Source organism: Parambassis ranga, chromosome 17 (assembly GCF_900634625.1).
Source record: "Parambassis ranga chromosome 17, fParRan2.1, whole genome shotgun sequence".
Taxonomy (NCBI): domain Eukaryota; kingdom Metazoa; phylum Chordata; class Actinopteri; family Ambassidae; genus Parambassis; species Parambassis ranga.
Genome location: NC_041037.1, coordinates 3,090,764 through 3,108,858, shown reverse-complemented (window position 1 = coordinate 3,108,858; position 18,095 = coordinate 3,090,764). Strand labels below are relative to the sequence as shown.

The window sequence follows — 18,095 nt, the reverse complement described above, 5'->3', positions numbered from 1 at the left end:
ACTACTCCTCACTAATCCCTCCCACTGCTGCAGTAGCAAGCTGCGTCCAATTGCATTATTCATCCCACGGCATTAGGACTGTACTTCACAGCTACCCAGTGAAGAAGAATATGGTGGAAGAGCAATATATATATATATATATATATATGCTTAACCACATAATCACACAAGAATGATGAAGAGCTAAGTGGAAGTTTGACTCAATTATGGCCCTAATTATGTGGAATCTTAATTGCTCATTGCAAACATGTTTTAGCACATTATAATAAATTCTAACATTTGTGATGAGTAGAAAAATGGAGACAGAGCTTCTCATGGCTGTAAAAAAAAAAAAAAAAATACGACCAGCTTTCACTCACCCTCTCACCAGGATCTCCTGGGGGACCTGGGGAACCTTGCAATCCTGGGGTACCAGGAAGACCCTGAAACCAGACACACATGCACTTCAGCATATTATCCTCAAACTACTGCTAACCAGCATTCCCACCACAGTCAGCCTATCCAATCCTTCACATGCACAGGCCAACAAAGACAGAAGGGTTTGAAAGAAATGCCTCAAAATAAAATAACCCCAAACCCCCCTTATTTCTCCCTCACACACAGACATACACACATTCATGCACAAATACACATTTTGACTGTCTCTCCCAACTCAAGCTTCACTGGCGATCAGGGCTGACGCTCTTTCCATAAAGACATTTTTTCCCTCTTTAGCTGTTCCCCATCTGTGGAAGGCAGACAGGAGAGTGTGGGAGAACGTGATACTCACTGCTGGGCCAGGGGCTCCTTGGGGTCCTTCTATAAGCATCCCCTGAAAAAGGAAAAAAGTGGATACAGTAGCATTATAGGGCAGCCTTTAAATCCACAGGCGATGGAGAATCAGGGGGAAAAAATGAGAGACGGCGGGCACTTTGGGTTTGAGTTTTTTTTTGAGGTTTACTTATAGCTAAACTGAATATGTTAACAAAGCTATCTGAAGTTGTATTCTATAATGTGCATGTGGTCAAAGATCTGTATGAGAGCCTGTGTTGGCACAGACGGTATGGGAGGAGAGATGTTAACAGCAGCTGTTATTTCAGTCCCTGTTTAGCCTGTAGTGGTAAATTGTATAGGATGGCTCTCTGAAGAGCATATGTGGCATTTATATGAAGACAGTGGTTGTTTTGTCTGTGGCCCTTTTGATGAAAAATGAAAGTTATATCACATCAGGAAGAATGATACAGTCGTTCCTTTCCAGTGTTTGAAGCAAAATAATCACCAAAGGTTTCACTGCACTAAAAATAAAATACATTCTGACACAAATGGATGTAAAAGGTTTGAAGAAGAAATTTTTGTTTGAGACGACAGATAAAAGAGGCTGCATTCCTCAAAGAATATGCAGAGAATCTGATTCACGGCTTTTATAGACTAATAAATCGCTGTGTGCAACTGAAAAAAGGTGTGCCATCAAATATAATTTATATATGTAGGAAAAATACCTTTAAAGGAGAGTTTAGGTGTATCTTTCCAGGGTTCCCACACATTTGCATACACAAGATCTTAAAGCGTTTCCATTAAACCAACAGGCCTCCAACATGTCTCTTGTCTCTTGTTGCCTGTTTTTTGTAGATGATATACACAGGTATATGTATCTATGTATCTGTGACAAGCTAATATCAGCTGTTAATATATTCATCAGGCCCTTGTTTTGACACAGATGTGTTTGTTGGATTTGTGAATGTGACTTTGGTGCGTCTATTAATCTGGAGCCCTTCTTCAAGGTACAGCTTTGTTATCATACTAACTTACAGGCTCAATGACAGCAGGTTCACCCTTCTCCCCTTTTTCTCCCAGGTAGCTTTGACCTCCTCTCACCTGTGGACACAAAAGAGGCAAGGTGAGACTAAATGAGACAAAATGTAGAACTATCCTGCATGCTTATAAGGATTCATAGAGTTGTCATTATTTTTTCTGCCTGATAAAAAACAAACCTCAACAATCATTTCTGCAAGAAGCTATAATAATTTAGAATCTGGCTTGTCTTCTATTTAGGCATCCGTAAAAAGCCTGGACCCCCCAACTGTGTGCAAACGTAGAGGTCGTTACCTGACACTATCCATACAATGACCTCACATGAGAAGAATCCACAAACCAGCTACAGCAATGTATCACAAAACCCACTAGACTGCACAGTTTAGCCTGAAGAGGAAACCAGTACTTAATGAGAAAGTCATAGACAGAGGCTGAGAATAGGGAGTGGAGAGCATTAGATTAACCCTAAAGCAGACAGATCTCAAGCCCACATGCAGATAGAGAGAGTCACTTCCTGCCTCTGAGAATCTGGATCTGGAAAGGCAAAGAAGAGGGCTGGATGAGAGCCACACTAGACACTGGCTCAGCGCTTTCTGTCTGGTTTTAGGTTAAGATCCAAATGGCATCCAGTGCCATCAGGTAATCCAAGGAGATTATAAACTGGATAAACAGAGAGAGGCATGTCTTTGATAAACAGCAGAGGTCACTTAGGTCAAGGGGTTATAGAGGGCGTGCCTGTGCTGACAGCTGGGTCGACATCTGTTTATCTGTGAAAGATGCGTATGTGAAAGGTACGCGTTGGTGCTTATGTTTTTTTGCCTGTGTATACAGAACGCTTTGAGTTTAAACCTTTAGAAACAACAAACAAACCCCAACAGAAAAAATGCCACCAGCATCTTCTCCATCTTTCCAGCGCCACCTCTGCTATGCCCCCACCCACCATCACTCTTGGCCACTCCATCACTTACACTGCTTTCACTGATGTGTGTCTCTGCTGGAACACCGGGACCAAACTCCTCATATGGTTCAGGTGTAGGCTTGGAGTCAGTAGGACCATAATCACCATAATCACCGTAGTCGTATGGCTTCTCTACAATCTCTTTGTTGTCATATTCCTTTAGGTCGTATTCCTTAAACTCATGCACATCGGTGGCAGGGTCCACCTTCTCCTGAGTATCCACAGGGGCAGCGGTTTCCACAGCAGCAGTGGGCTCTACCCCGACCTCTTCCACTCCAGTGATGTAATCATCCACTATTTCCCCTTCGTAGCTCTGGGATCAATCCAGGCATCGCAGAATAGGGGGCAGGAAACATGGAGGATGGGTTAGTATGATATAACCATGTGAACAGCTGCAATGATTCACATGTTTTTAGAGTCATCATTCACACAGAGCACAGTGTAAGTGAACTCAAATAAGTGAAACAGTTAAGTTTCAACTTAGGTGTGCACACATACATGAAAAGTACACATATGTGAAAAATCACATATGTTTTGTCAGCAATAACATTATGATGTATATATTATAGCAACTTTTTATCATGCAAATCAACAATTAAAACAATATAGTTATATTATCACAGAACCTGCAGTATAGTGTGTATACATATATATACATATATGTATATAAACACACAATCACACTTTGGAATAAGTCTAAGCGAGGGAATCTACTTCTTAAATGTTTACATTGAAACATTGTGAAGAATTTTTAAAGATCTGGGGAAGTATGTATATAAAATGTGTAAAAAACATTTTTAAAAAAATCTGTAAAGTGATTTTTTTGTACTTTGATTTACAAAAACTGCTTTGTAAATTATTTTGTTAAGAGATGCCATTCACTGCTTCAGTCAAATGCACCATTAGACATCATGAAAAGGCCTTTCATGTATGTTTTTGTCAGTAGGTGTAAGTCAAATTATTAGAGGGTGAATATGTTGTGCGACAGATTCCATGTCCACATCAGCCGTGTTCTTTTCTTCTCTCCAAAAACTCTTCTAGAGTATTTTACGGTTTAGTGTTAACCAACATAGTTGTATTGTTGCTCTCTTGCCACAAAAGTACAAAAATCTGTGCTGCTCATCAAAGTCCTCAGTAATCAGACAGCCATATGTTTAGCTTCCCCCCTGTGCTGTCATTTCTAATGATTGTAATGTCTCAAGCTAACAGAGGCTGCTCTGTATCCACCTGAGGGTACATCTCAATGCGATGGTTGGCGGAGCACATGGTTGTATTGTTGTAGTAGAACCTCCAAATGTTCCTCATTATCTCGTGTTTTATGTGATGGTTTAGCACAAATTAAGACAGGATCGGCCAAATTCAGGATATGGCAGCAACATGGGGGATGCGTTTGTCTACAGATTTTCCATTGGTCACAGTTCATTAAATGACAAAAGTTTTCCTGCTTCGGTCTTTATCCAAATTCAGTTTGATGGCGCTGGTTTCTCCGGGAAATCAAGGAGCGGCATGAGCTGTTTGATGTTAGTGAGGCCTTGCTGGGTTTCAGCCTCGCAAAGATGATCATAAAAAAAAAATATGCTCTCCTGCTGGTTATGCCCTACAGTTTTATTGAGATTTCATTTCAAACCAATAAACTGGCAATTTAAAAATAAGAAACCGGATGCTAATTTTCAAGCAACTGAAGCACAAAAATAAAAACTGTATCCCATCGGGTACAAATGCATTTGTAACGTTATCAACCAGCTATTACTTATTCTACAGCTGCTGCCAGGTTTTGCTAGAGAAAGGATCCAGGATGTTAAAATCTGCTGACTGCCCTCTGTGTTGTTTAAAAGGGGCACATCTTAGTTTCCAGACCTACCACTTGTGAAATAACAATCTGAATATTCCAATTGTGGCATGTGGGAGACCAAATATAATTTTTAATATGTCGCCACCGACTGCTGGGGAAACATTCAAACACAGTTATACTGCTTCGTATTTTTATATAGAAGCTTAGTTATGGTTCATATTTCTCCCTGAAGGCAAAAATAGACAGTATAAGCCCTCTATAAGAAACGTGCATGAATCAGAAGTTACCTGGCCTTGTCCTGCAGTCTTGGTGGGAGTTTCGGGCTGGCTTCCGTCCACTGTGGTGTAGTCATACTCACCCGTGTAATAGTCTGCACCAGCGTTTGTCTGAAATCACAATGCAGAGAAACACGTGTAATAGTGTTCTCCTGTTTATATCTCTCTACATCCTTTCACAGCAGTAGTGACCCAGTGGAGGTCTGGAGAGTACAGGTATGAGTGTAGCATACACAGAAAGAAATCAGGAGCAAAAGGAGATACAATTTAAATGTCAGTCATGGCACCACCATGATAACAGTATTAGTAAAGTGTTACCTCAGTCTTGGCTCCTTCAGTTGGGGGAGTGTCAGTGGTTAACTCTCCTTCACTGTAGTCATAGAACTCACCATAGTCATAGTTAGTGTACTGCAACAGAGAAGCGATGCAGGAAATTAAATGACGCAATCATGTAAATACGACAGCATTTACATGGCATGTCAGAGCTTCTAATTTGAAAGTTTAAACCATATTTAATCATATTAAATATTTTGTGTCGTCATGCTATTTTAGAAATAACATGGTCTAATGATTTAGAGGGAAACTTCCCATCCATATGAGCGTTCCCTCCATATGGATGAATGCAACATTCTCGAATGAATTCCCTTTTTTTCCTGAGCTTCACGTGAGAGAATGTAACCAAGCAAACGGCAATTAAGATTGTTGTTTTGCTTCTAACAGGATGTTAGCTGCTTAATTTTTATGCCGACAATGTCCCGTGGTTTTCATTTAGAGCTCTTTAAAAAAGAAAACTCACGCTGGCTTAAATCATTGCGTGCAGGTAAATTATAGGAAGTGCACAGAACACAGTAGCAAGGGGGGTAAACCCAGTGTTTTAATATCCCACCACTGTTTGAAAAAATGTTGAGTTTCTGTGGAAACAATATGTCTAATTTGCTCTCCAAACATTCTGTCAAGTTATATTGCGGTCTGTTTTGTGCATTACTATCTGTTTATTTACAGCTGAGATTTTGAATTGGACCTGACCCACCAGAGAGGAAACATCATAATAAACACCATGATGTGACATAATCTGAAGTGGGCTGTTGTGAAATGTGCTTCTTTTCTCCAAGAGTAAATGAAGGTTCTTCAAGATGTTGTGGAGAAACAGTTAGCTTAGCAAAAAGCTAAAAATGGAGAGAACTTTGAGTTCACATCCTCAGCGATCGCCATCATGGCTATGTAACAGAACAGGAAGGGCCACCAGCTAATTTTCAACGTGGAAATGGCGAGCAAGAGAGCTACCAAAATTATATAACTGTAGGCCATAACTGTATTACCGAGTCGATGTAGCAATCTGCATTGATTTGCAGCAGTTAGCTCACTTTCTTAGCCAGTAAAATATTGCATTTATAACATGATTTGAAACTCAGTACTATGTAATTCAGTATATTGTGTGCTGTACACAGTGTACTATGTGGAGGCTATGTTAGTTTTTGTCTTGTTGCTAAGCTATGCTAACCTATAAGCAAAGGTGATTTTTTTGTTGATGCACATTTGTAAGCCTCCTGACCACAGCTCACGCATTATTATTTAAATGAACCATTGTCAAAAAACTTTCCATACACTGTCAAAACGGAGGCGAGGTAGATTAAGTTAACAGACCAGCAGCCCCTGATACGCAATATCAGCACATGGATAAATATTAGTCCCTGAACAACTGCTAAGCTCATAAAAATAATACAAGATCCACAGCCTGCTGCAATGCTGGCCTGGCCTCCGTTCAGCAGCCCAGAGAGAGAGAGAGGGGTCACTCAGGAGAGGAGCCCTGGCCAGACCAAGCAGACTGACAGAGACAGAGGGAGAGGGTCACAGAGAAATACAGAAAAAAAGAGAGAGAGAGAGAGAGAGAGAATGAAGGAAAGATTTATAAAGATTTATAGCGTTGAAGTGCTTGGCTGAGCTGAAGTCCTTCACCACAGGATGGGATGAAAAGACGTAAATACTGAAGTGCGCTCATAAAAAAAAAAAAATGCTCCTCCTTCCTCCTCCTGCATCAGCCACTCTACCTCCGTTAACCCAGCTGTGGACATGTGGCAGACAACTGCTAAGGCAGCATGCTCCAGGTCAAGGAGCATCTTCAGAGATTAAGGTCAAAGCCACACTTTGACAGACTTGCACAGGTTTAACTTTCCTTTGAAGGAAATGTATTTTTCAGCTCTGCAGGAGTAAAAAACCTTTTTAAGATACTGAGCTGGAATGTAGGAAGACCGTTCCTGTTATAAATGTACAGAAATCAATGATGAATAAACCAGATTTACAGTGTTCCTGAAATCAGACTGCTCTCTGCTGTCTACTCAGAATTGACAAACTTCTTGTGTTGGCTCTGCATAGCAACTTGCAATATTTTCCAGGATTGGTACCCACTGTACAGCCAATATTTCTGAATAGAGAACCAGCTCCCGATTCCCTTCTCGAACCAGGGATCTGAAGTCTACTTTTCCAGGTACTGGAAGTCTAGCTGGGGAAGGAAAAGCTTAAATTTCCCCGGGAGTCTGGGCAGAGCCTGCAGAACTCGTTAGTGATATAAATCACGGGGCCACTCCAAAGTGGGCTCAGACGTCGTGGCAGGGAAAAAAGAAAAGTTTCCAGTGTGAGCTCATCAGTTATTTAGTCAAATACTAAAGGAAAATATCAGCCGGCAGAAAGGCTTGAAGAAGCGAGAATAACCAAAGAATGAAGACAAAAAAAAAAGGAAAAATGAAGCCCTGACACAAAGCGCTGTATTTCAATTAAGAAATCTGGCTGAAGAAGCAACAAGACATGTTTCGGAGCCAGTGGCAATAAAAACTTAAATGTTAAACTCAAACATGTATTTTGATGTGTCAGCATGTTTCCACTAGTGAAACACAGCGTAGAAAAGAGACAGATCAGAGTTGACACAGAAACCAATACAAGCTTTCTGAGCACTTACTGCCCGGAGGAATGTTTGTCAAACCGTTAATTTGCAGAAAATATTTTGTGCTTTTGTTTTTTCCCCCGGGAGACTAAGAATGCACTGGTTTAAAGCAGGAGGCATAATCAAAATGAGATGGAGGAAAAATTCTCATATAATGCCTTGATCCCTCAAGCATTCCCTCCTAACCAACTTAATCTGACTTAATGCTTCCACATGAGGTGAATTTGATCGCCAAACTACACGCAAGCACTCACCTGGTTTTATGAAAAACACTGAGGCTATAATGCTCACTGTGCCTGAGCCCTTTGCTGCACCCCCCACCCCCCAAAAAATATTTTTGGGTTAGTTTTTGAGCTGAAAACTGGCTAAGGTGGATTATACTCCTTTTTGTACACACAGAAACTGGCAGGTGTGATTATTTTGACACAACCTGCAGCTGGAAAGTCTGGTTAATTCCTCTCTGTATTTGCTTGTCTTTACATTATTTTGGACAGCTTCTCTTCAAAGTCTGTGGCTTCTTTGATTTTCCAGAGCCTGTGTAGTTAGGGCCCAATGACTATGTGGGTGCACAGACCTGATGACAACAGGTAGGTTCACGCAGACCTTTGCAGATGTAAAATGAATAACAGTAAAGGGCTGAGACTATGAGCGACTGGCTGCTGGCTGTTTAGAAAGTGTAGTCCTCTCTATAATGCATGTATATTGATCCACTTCATTTATCCATTCCTCCCATTTTATCCTCATACTTCATCTTCCCTCAGCGCTCGGCTTCTTTCCAAATTCTTGCAGTCATCCTTCCAAAGTCTCAAACTCCAGCTCCCACATTTGCTCCCTTTCCTCTCTCCACAACCCAACCATCTGTAAAATCCTCTCCACCCCCCCCCCCCCCACTCTTTTCTTTTCCCCCCCTTATTCCGGCAACCAACCACTCCTCCCACCTGATCTCTACTCCTAAATCCATCTCAACCACTTCTCCCACCTCCTCCAAGTAACTGACCTCGGCCTCAGGTTCCTGAGCCTGGGGGGTGTCGTGATGGTTGGGGGTTTCACAGTCAGGGCTGTAGTGTTCACAGTAGTCATAGGCTGCTCTGGGGTCTGCCACAATCAGCAGCTGCTGGATGTTACCCTGAAAAAAAAAAAGAGAAGAAAAGTGTCAGCAGGCGCCAAGTCACCAAATTTCAAGCGTCACATTTTGGGCAGTATTTTTCCTCGCTGCAAATTCCAATGTCACAGTTTTCTTTAATCCTCAGTGGTTCTCAACATAAAACAGAAAGAGTCTGCTGGATAATTCACTATACTATAAGTCTATGATATGGCCATCAGTGTTATTTATTTCAGCTTAGTTTCTGAGAAATTAGTTTTTTCCAGTTTGCTTTGGCAAATGGCTCCAAACCCCTGGAACCTGAGCGGGTGCTGCTGTATGAGGAGAAGCGAATCAGAGGCACGAAAAGTGCTAAACTCAGCACGTCCCAACAAAACCCCACTTCAATAGTTGATTAATCCACGCACAGTTAATTGTGGAATCAATATATTGTTTTAAATTTATCTTGACACTGCCAAATCTTCAACAATCAGCCATTGTTAGCAGCACACAAACCACACAGAATTTACTAAGTGACTGGAAACGTTTACCAATATTTGACTGTTCTCCATACATACATAGGAGTATCAGGGATGTTCCTTTGACACGACTCTATTCTTCCACGGTTACAAATAGAAACCAAATGCTAATGCCCATTAAATGTGCACCTACTGCTTCTTGCCTGATTGGCCGTGCTTTGCATCAGCATCGTGATAATAAAATGTGACGATAAAACAACAAGGCAGATGTTGTACACTACCAGAGGCGGCAGTCTCTTGACTATTAATTACATACAACTTTACAGAATGAATCAGGGCTTTGGGGGAGTCTGTAAGCTTTTAAAAAGCACTATTGTACAGTCCCTCTCACTCAGCCATTAGGGACGGCAAGTCCCCTTACACAGCAGATAAATAACCAAGGTCTGTACTTATCTGAGGCCGTCTGTTTTTCATGAGCCTTTGGAAAAGGAAATTAGATCCCCGCTCGCAACCCTTCCATCAGCCAAAGGCTCTTTTTCCATTATAGTCTCCTAAGGAATTTATAAACCAGGAACTGCTATACCACTGATCTGGAGAATGTTATCTATACCCATCAACCATATGGACACCTCAGCTGACCTTTTTTTCTGGAGCCACCTGGACTAAAGAGGACAAACACACTGGGAAAACATCCCAGGTGCTGTGCGAAGGTGAAAAGAGGCCACAATCAGGGTGGCCCCCAAAGAGGAAGCACATACATGCAGATTGCATTAAATTACAGGAGGCAACATCTGTACAAGCTTAGCGCTCTGCAATGGATTAGATGCTCACCGCTCTATGCTACCATCATATACAGTATGACCAGTAAATTTCAGCAGGCTATTGAACAACAGGAGATATTCATCATACGGATTAATACGTGGGTGCTTAGTAAACTTCAATTCACCTTCTGTTGTTAGCAGTCATGTCAATAAATCTACCCTTGATGCAGTCCATCCCTTTCCAGGAAGTTCTTACCTTGAGGCTGGATTGTTAACAGTTTGTCATGTGATCATAGTTACCCTTTATCCTAAGACTATAAGACTATATAAAACCTGGAACTTCACACAAGTCCATTAGATAAAAAAGTCCACTTTGTTTTTGCATATGGACCTGCTTACATAGCTATGCTAATTTTACAATACTACAAGGAGCAATATTAAAATAACAGAATGTCTCACATTAATGACTTCACCACAGCCACAGCATAGTGTTGTAATTAAGTACAAATGGTCAGATGCAGAAATGGTGAGGACAGTTAAAACCGTAGACAGATTGGATTTGGCAAGACCTCTGTCTGCTTCCTCTCCTCTGTGTCTTCCTGTGTGCGTGAACTTTTCAGTCTTCATGTTTAGTTTGTATGTATACTGACCAGGAAAATAAAGGGTGCAGATTAAATCAACGATGCAATCCCTCAAACAAGAAAATATGATCAAGTGTCCAAAAAACGTCAAAGAGGGCTTGTCCAGAGACCACACACACTTAGCCCATTTATGAATCCAGGCAGTGATTCAGTCACTGATCGGCCCCCTCCTCTACTTCTACCCTGTGTGTTTTCCTCGTCTGCATCTCAGTAGTTTTGTTGATGTTATTGTCTGGGTAGTATTGCACATCTCTCAGGCATCCGCTGAGGTTCTTCGTCAGAATTTCAGGAATGATCTACAGCATTGCCCTGGATCTGCTCGAAGCTGGCACAGACACAATGGAATCTGTCCCTGCTACACCATAATCGATCTATTAATAGGTCTGCGTACAGTGTACATGTGTGTGCTGTGAGTACAAGTTACTGTCGACACATGTTAACCTTCCTCTCATGCTGTAACAACAACCAAGAGCACACAGAAAGACAGAAAGGATGAGACATTGTCTCAGCCACAGGCAAACCATTTGTTTTCCACAAAACAAATCCATGCACATCTCACAGTTGATCTTAAGCTTTTCGAACAGCAGACAGACACAACTGGAATATCTCTTGACCCCAAAGGAACAGAAATTACAGGCAGATGGATGAACACCTAAGAGTGGGCAGGACTAGTCCTCGGCAGACCATAAAATTAGTCTTTGGCATTGCATTGAGTCGACTAGGAGTTTCTGCTTGCCACTCATAGAGACAGAAGTAAGGAAGGATTGTGATCAGTTCGATAGTTGACATCTGATTTCTGAACGCACATGACTTCATCTGCAAGCATCAGGCACACGGCTGACTTCTAGAAAGAAGACATGACTTTGATTAGATGCAGATAGCTCCTTCTGGCTCTGGATCAGAGATGACAGGAGGTACACGGGTTTTCCCATCCTGCTTTTGTTGGATTAATTAAGAAGCATAAACAACGATGTAGTCTGTATTTGACTTCACAAAATGAAGACCATACTTGATTTAGAAAAGTCAATTAGATAGTGTATGATGCTGCTTTGACTTTGGCTTTCATTTTCCAGTGCCTGGGGACATTTTGACATACATATCAAGCCATACAGACAGACCAGTGGGAAATGCAAGAATTAAAACCATCCATGCTCCTGCTCAACCAACATTTTTCTAACATTTTTTATCTCTTTAAGACTTTGAAGGTTTGTAGTTTGGATTTTACTATCAAAGCTGTTGATCACTGCTTTCAAGGTTCAAGTCCCAAAAATATGCAACTTTTCACACCTCCAAATGAGACACAGTCTCCACTAATGCCTAAAAAGACAACATGTAAGTAGGTAATTATGAGGCTGAAGGGTTATTGTCTGCATCCAGGTGGCTTTGCCTTGAGGAACAGCTGGGGGATATTAATACACCTGGAGCACACATTTATAAATATGCCCAAAGCATCTGCAGCTTGACCCAGAAAAGAATACAAGTGGCTGCATGCAGAGAGTGAAGGGAAAAATCGCAGCACAAACCCAAGTTATAGTGTAAGGTTTCCTGGGACAATGCTCTGTTTATCCCAAAACCTTTCTCTTCAATTATTGTTTAGTAAAGAGGAATATAACCTTTCACTGTCACTGTGACCTCTCTGCTACACTAAACCTCTAGAGGCATCATAAGCAAGACTGTGCAGTCAGGGGTGTTGTTACTCTTGCAGCTGTTTTTAAAATAGAAGCTGTGCAAACTTACATCATCTCCTGTAGTCTGAATGTACACAGTATATCCTTTATTTTACCTCTATTGCACACACCTCTTGACATACTTATCATTTGAAAAAGAAGCCTGCTTTTTCAAACTCAGGGAGGGGAGCATATTTTTGAAAGAACAAATAGATAGATGGAATTTCAAAACTGTACAAGGACAACAATTAACCATGGAGCACAGCGGAGGAAAAATGTATAATTCTCTCCAGATTTCTCCCAGTGTTTTATCAAATGCAGCCGTTGTGGTCAGCACAGGGATAAAGTTTCTTTTCAAGCACTGGGGGCATACAAATGTCTTGCACCCTTCGAATATTAAAACATTTCGCCTGCCAGTAGCTCACTAAAACTGTTGAACTGTTTGAACCATCTGCTTGCTTGTCTGCCCGCCCTTTCTTCACTTCTCACTCTCTCTCTTTTTTCCCCCTCACCCTCCTCTTTCCATTACCAAAAAAAAGAAAAAGAAAGAATTACCTTCTTGGCTGTACTATGACCATTTAGCAACGGTCAGAGAGGTCAGATAAGTAAGACAGGATTAAGCACAAAGGCTAGATTACAGTAAGAAATATCAAAGGAAACAGAGTATATGGTCTAAAAATGCAATCACTGGTAACATTCTAGGCAAATTAAAACACTAAATATGAATATTCCTCATACAAAACCAAACAAAATATTTCGTGATGGGCATTGGAGGGTGAAAAGTGACTGAAGCAGATGAGAAACAGTCATGGCGCTTCTCTTCCTGCCAACTCAGCCATAAACAATGATTCACTTTACGGCTAAGAGCCCGTCAGTCTCTGTTAGATTCCCCTGCCAAAGACAGTCCTGCTTGAGGGACAGCATTTTGGAATGATCCGCGATGCAGTAATGACAGACAGATAAACAAATGATCTTCAACCTCTCTCAGTCTGCTGGGCTCTCCTCTCTTTACACAAACATGCAAGCACGCACATAACAACACACACGTACACACATGCATCCCACCCGATCCTCTGAAAAATGCATTTGCATAAAAAATAAGAAAAGGGCAATGATTTCACTTCCAATATCTTGTGGCTTTATTTAAAAGATGAAGAGAGAGAGAGAGAGAGAGAGAGAGAGAAAAAAATGCATTTGGAGACCCGGTCAGTGAGCATATCTCTTAAACAGCTGTGCACTCCCAGCCAAGACCAAGCACACACTGATCACATTTTCCTCTAAGCCTTCACTCTTCCCCATGCTTCCAGCTTTGACACCTGCTTATGCAATCTGCTGCAGGAAGGTAGTCATGTGCTCACAGCTTAAAGCAGTTTTAATGAGTAAGCTCATCGAAGACTTCAGTAATTAAACTGAAGCTCATGCTTGGTATGCTGAACAGCCACCATTTCTATTGCAGTTAAGCACCAGATTGTTTCTCATAATTTAGGGAGAAATACTGTGTTTGGCTCCTCATTTTAACTCAAAGTCAGAGCCGGTCTTTCTCAGCGCTGATAACAAGATTGAATTTAACAGACACACTTCATTTTGGGAAACGCACCTGATAAACAACATCCATACCGCGATTACAAAGCCTTGTGGAGTGTTGTGGAGTGGAGAGGTGGATCAACTAACTATCAACTAAAATTGGTATGAAATAGTACCACTGACATTCTTTACTCAAAGCATTCACCTGAACAAGCCATTCCAATTTTCAGACTTCAGTGATGTCATAAGGGGATAGGCCCAGCCCCCAGCTGATGTATAGTCAAACTGTTTGTCGGCCATATTGGTTTCCACAAGTGGTTGCAACTAGAGAGGCACCGAATATTTGGCCACTGAAAATTTTCAAAAGACTTTATCACTGAAACAACACAGCTGAAACGAGATGTTGTGATGACGCATGCAAAAAAACGCGGCCAGCACAGGCTTGTCTGGAAGAGCCAACATGTCTGCGGTGTTTCAATATATCTGAGAACGTTGGTCTTCTAAGCAAAGAGGTTGAGACGGACCACAGAGTGAAAACAATGAAAAGTACACTCTGTCAGCACGTTTCACTGAGATCTGTTCGGATCCTCTGCACTTCAATGTGATATAAAGATCATTACTTGGATGTGAGAAAAAAAAGCAGAGCGCACGAGAAATGATCAGTTAGATGGTTATCTGTATTATATTTTACAATGTTTCAGCAGGACAGCAGGTCTGTAATTTATTATTCAATGTACACATGAGTGTATACATTGTGTTTTTGAACTTAACAGTAGGGTAGGAGATTTTGAAAACTTGAACTTTGAAAAAGTCAGCCAGTTTTCGAAAGTAAACACACGCCGCTTTTCTCTCGGAGCTCACCCCGAAGCCACGGATCCCAATCACATGGACGTGCATCACCTGAAGACGAGGTACGGCCATTATGCACGTACCTCTCTGGTGCGCACAGAGCAGGAAGAGAGTGACAACCAGCCAATACTCCGTGCAGGGTCCACCCGGAGGATTGGCTGATGTTTTTAGCGTTTTATAGCTTCCACAGATGATTCATATTCTTCGCTTTAATGTGAAACTGCCGAACTAATTGGTTGCTATCGGATTGTAAAGAGAAGTTACACTAATTTCACAAAAAGTGCATCAGAATGAAATCTCCTACCCGACCTTTAAGGGGAACCAGGCATACTGTTTTCATGCTGATTTCCACCTTGATTTAAATCTCAATCTCAGACATGAATAGTATCAATGTTCTCAAGCAACCCTAAGGCAGAGAGCGTATTTCCCTAAATGTCAAGTACCTCGTTTAATCTAGCAAGTAGCTGTCAATTTGTCTTTTCCACTCGCTACACAATAAATTAATAGGATTCCAGCAAATCAAAACGAATTAAATAGCTTAGATTTAAATTAAAAACCTGCTCCACAAGACCTCAATATGTATTCATTTTACTACAGATACTGAAAGTTCTGCAGAGATGTTTAAAGTTTGTGTTTGTGTTTACTGAGACGATACAGCCAACAGTGTTTTAAGTTTCCATAGCCTCAAAGGTATAACGTATACCCTCACCAGCTGTACGTTTCCAATGGATGCCAAAGTACAATCCCATAAGTCAAACCTGAACCAAACACATGGCTTACATCTTCTTTCCAAACCTGTTTTTCAACAGCAATATACAGTAATTAACCAACACCCCCGTGGCCAGTAAGAGAAGTAAGAGTTTCTCCCATTAGCATTACGGCTTGCCACAAGTAGCCATTTTGCAATCAACAAATCTAAGGTTATTAAACTTGAAGTGGAAATAATTACAGCTGCTTAAGATATGGCTGCACCTCTAACTTGGCCACCACAGCATTGCTATTATGTGATACACTGATTAAAACCACCTTTCTACATGTAAAAAGCCTAGATTCTTGGAACAAAAGGAATCATTTTCTCTCCTCTAGGTTTTAAAAAGAGAGCAAAACAAATTACTCTGCAATTCAACACTATTTAGTGGAATATACGTTCAAACAAAGACAACTCACAACAGCCAAATGGCTGCTCTTAAATCAGGGTAAAAATAGAAAAGGCTTGTTGAGAAGTGTTCTTTTATCTTCTCCACTCTTAATTACAATCCTTGAGTTTAATCACTGTGGCATTCACTCTAAAGTTCTGACTGTTATAAAATGAATTTACTGCACAATAGTAATTGTCATTTGTACAAAAAAATAAAGCTGTAACTCATCAGACTTGCTTATGGTCTGCATATGTTTAATCCCTACATTTAATGTTATCTGCCTGCCAAAAGGCCATCAGTGAAGAGAAGCAGCATCAAGTGGCTTCACTGTGGAAAGTCATCTCTAACCTGCAGGCAAACATTTTGCAGGCGGCTTTACTTAGCAAGCATTCCACACGCAGACATCAAAGAGAGGCTGTTGTCTTCTATGCAGACATTCAGTTCAAATTTTCCACGAAGAACGAAGCTACCTGTGCTAAACCTGGAGCTATCACCTCTACATATAACCATCTACTCTGATATTGATGGAATAATATGAGAAACAGTGGGGAAATGCCCTGTCTTTCCCTTTTTAATCAAGTATTCAGACAAACCAAACCAGTACTGAGAGAAAAAGAAGATGCTCACTGTCCACACAGCTTTCCAACTGACATTTCCGATGGCCGATTCGCCAAGTACGCAAAGCCAATGTTGTTATGGCTAATAAAACGTACTATTTACTATATGCACAAGTTAATGAAAGACAAATAAAGTGTCTGGCCTTAAAGCATTTGGACCTAAGGTATTAGACACTAAAATTGTCCTTTTTCTCAATCATATTATATCCTGACAGATGACCACAGCACTTACGCTACAAACTTTGCATACCCACAACTTTATAGGAAAAATATTTGAAGGTAATAATAACAAAAATTAGCCTTAATATGTGTAAGCAGTAGTTCAACATTTTTCTAAGTGTTTAAACACTTTTCTTGCCTCATGTTTGTGTATAAGAAGCCAAAGTTTGAGGGGGATTAGTTTGGCTTAGCATAAAGACTGACATGAGCTAGCTCAAAAATACATCTCGACCTTACAAATTAACATGTTTCATCTTGGTTGTGTTTAAATAAACACATCAAGGAATAGTCAAAACAATATTTTGCTTGTATTTATGGATGATAACATGCTGTAAAAACAGTTCTTACTACTTAGCACAATGACATTTATTATGCTAAAGAGATTCAATATATCTGTCTTACCTCAAAGACCTCATCATCCAGGATTCTGGTGCCAAACACAGTGATGCCCTCTGTGCTGATGACGGCCTGGTCACTTCTGCTGAGTGGCTTGGTCAGCTTCTTCTTACAGTCCACAATGATTGTAACGCTCTTCTTCTCCACGCTGATAGCTACACGGTGCCACCTGTGCAGCAAAGAAAGTGGTCAGAAATACAGCAAGACATGGTCAAAGCTAAGCATAGCCTAGCAAGAGTAAAAGAATGAAGGGATGGGATAACAGATAGCTTGACTCTGTTGGAAGCAAGCTACATCTATAATTTTAAAGATATATAGCTAACATACACTGTAGCATCAGGACGGTAGTAGCAACATGACTTGTCTACTTCTCTTCACAGAAGTGGAAAAATAAGGGTTTTATGCTTAATAGATGTTCAACATTTAATAACTCACAGTGCACCTCCTCAGCTACTATACTAAAATTTGCTAACTGTTAATAACTAGTCTTTGTCGGAATCAGCTTGTGAGTGCCTGTGTAACGTTGTATGACCTGCATATTTCACAAAGCTGTAACTGAAAGCAATGGCTGCGTTGTATATTTACACTGAAATGTTCTTTTCCCCCTCCTGATATAATGTATTACAGACAAACACCATCGTCATGGAAGCATTTCAAGTCCATTTCTGTTTGCATTTATGTAAATGATTGATAGCAACCTTTAGCAGTGATTTGTATCAGCTTCATTAGACAGCTATGCGAATCCTGCACATGACTGCACATCACTATACCACTGCTGTAAATAATCCAGAAAAGAAAGGGCTGTCATTAAATTGCTGCCATCAAATTATTTGCCATTTACTGTCTGACTTGTTCCATATGGTAATAATGACTGAACAAACATATGATGATAATAAAAGGCACAGAGTTTTCCAGGCTGTGTTCTTGAGAAAGTACTTCAAGCAGATTGGATTTGTTTAGCATAAAAT

General features: G+C 40.7%; 1 protein-coding gene across 1 annotated transcript in view; it reads right to left on the bottom strand.

Moving 5' to 3' along the window:
* The window catches only part of LOC114449446 (collagen alpha-1(XI) chain-like), a 70,638-nt gene that overhangs the window by 43,796 nt on the left and 8,747 nt on the right, over positions 1-18,095 (bottom strand). The window contains exons 4-11 of the mRNA XM_028427134.1: positions 17,134-17,296; positions 8,752-8,880; positions 5,135-5,224; positions 4,829-4,927; positions 2,760-3,062; positions 1,789-1,854; positions 770-811; positions 360-422 (exon numbers count right to left, since the gene is read on the bottom strand). Of these exons, the coding sequence (XP_028282935.1) occupies positions 360-422; positions 770-811; positions 1,789-1,854; positions 2,760-3,062; positions 4,829-4,927; positions 5,135-5,224; positions 8,752-8,880; positions 17,134-17,296 (955 nt within the window). The remainder of the gene's footprint in view (positions 1-359; positions 423-769; positions 812-1,788; positions 1,855-2,759; positions 3,063-4,828; positions 4,928-5,134; positions 5,225-8,751; positions 8,881-17,133; positions 17,297-18,095) is intronic.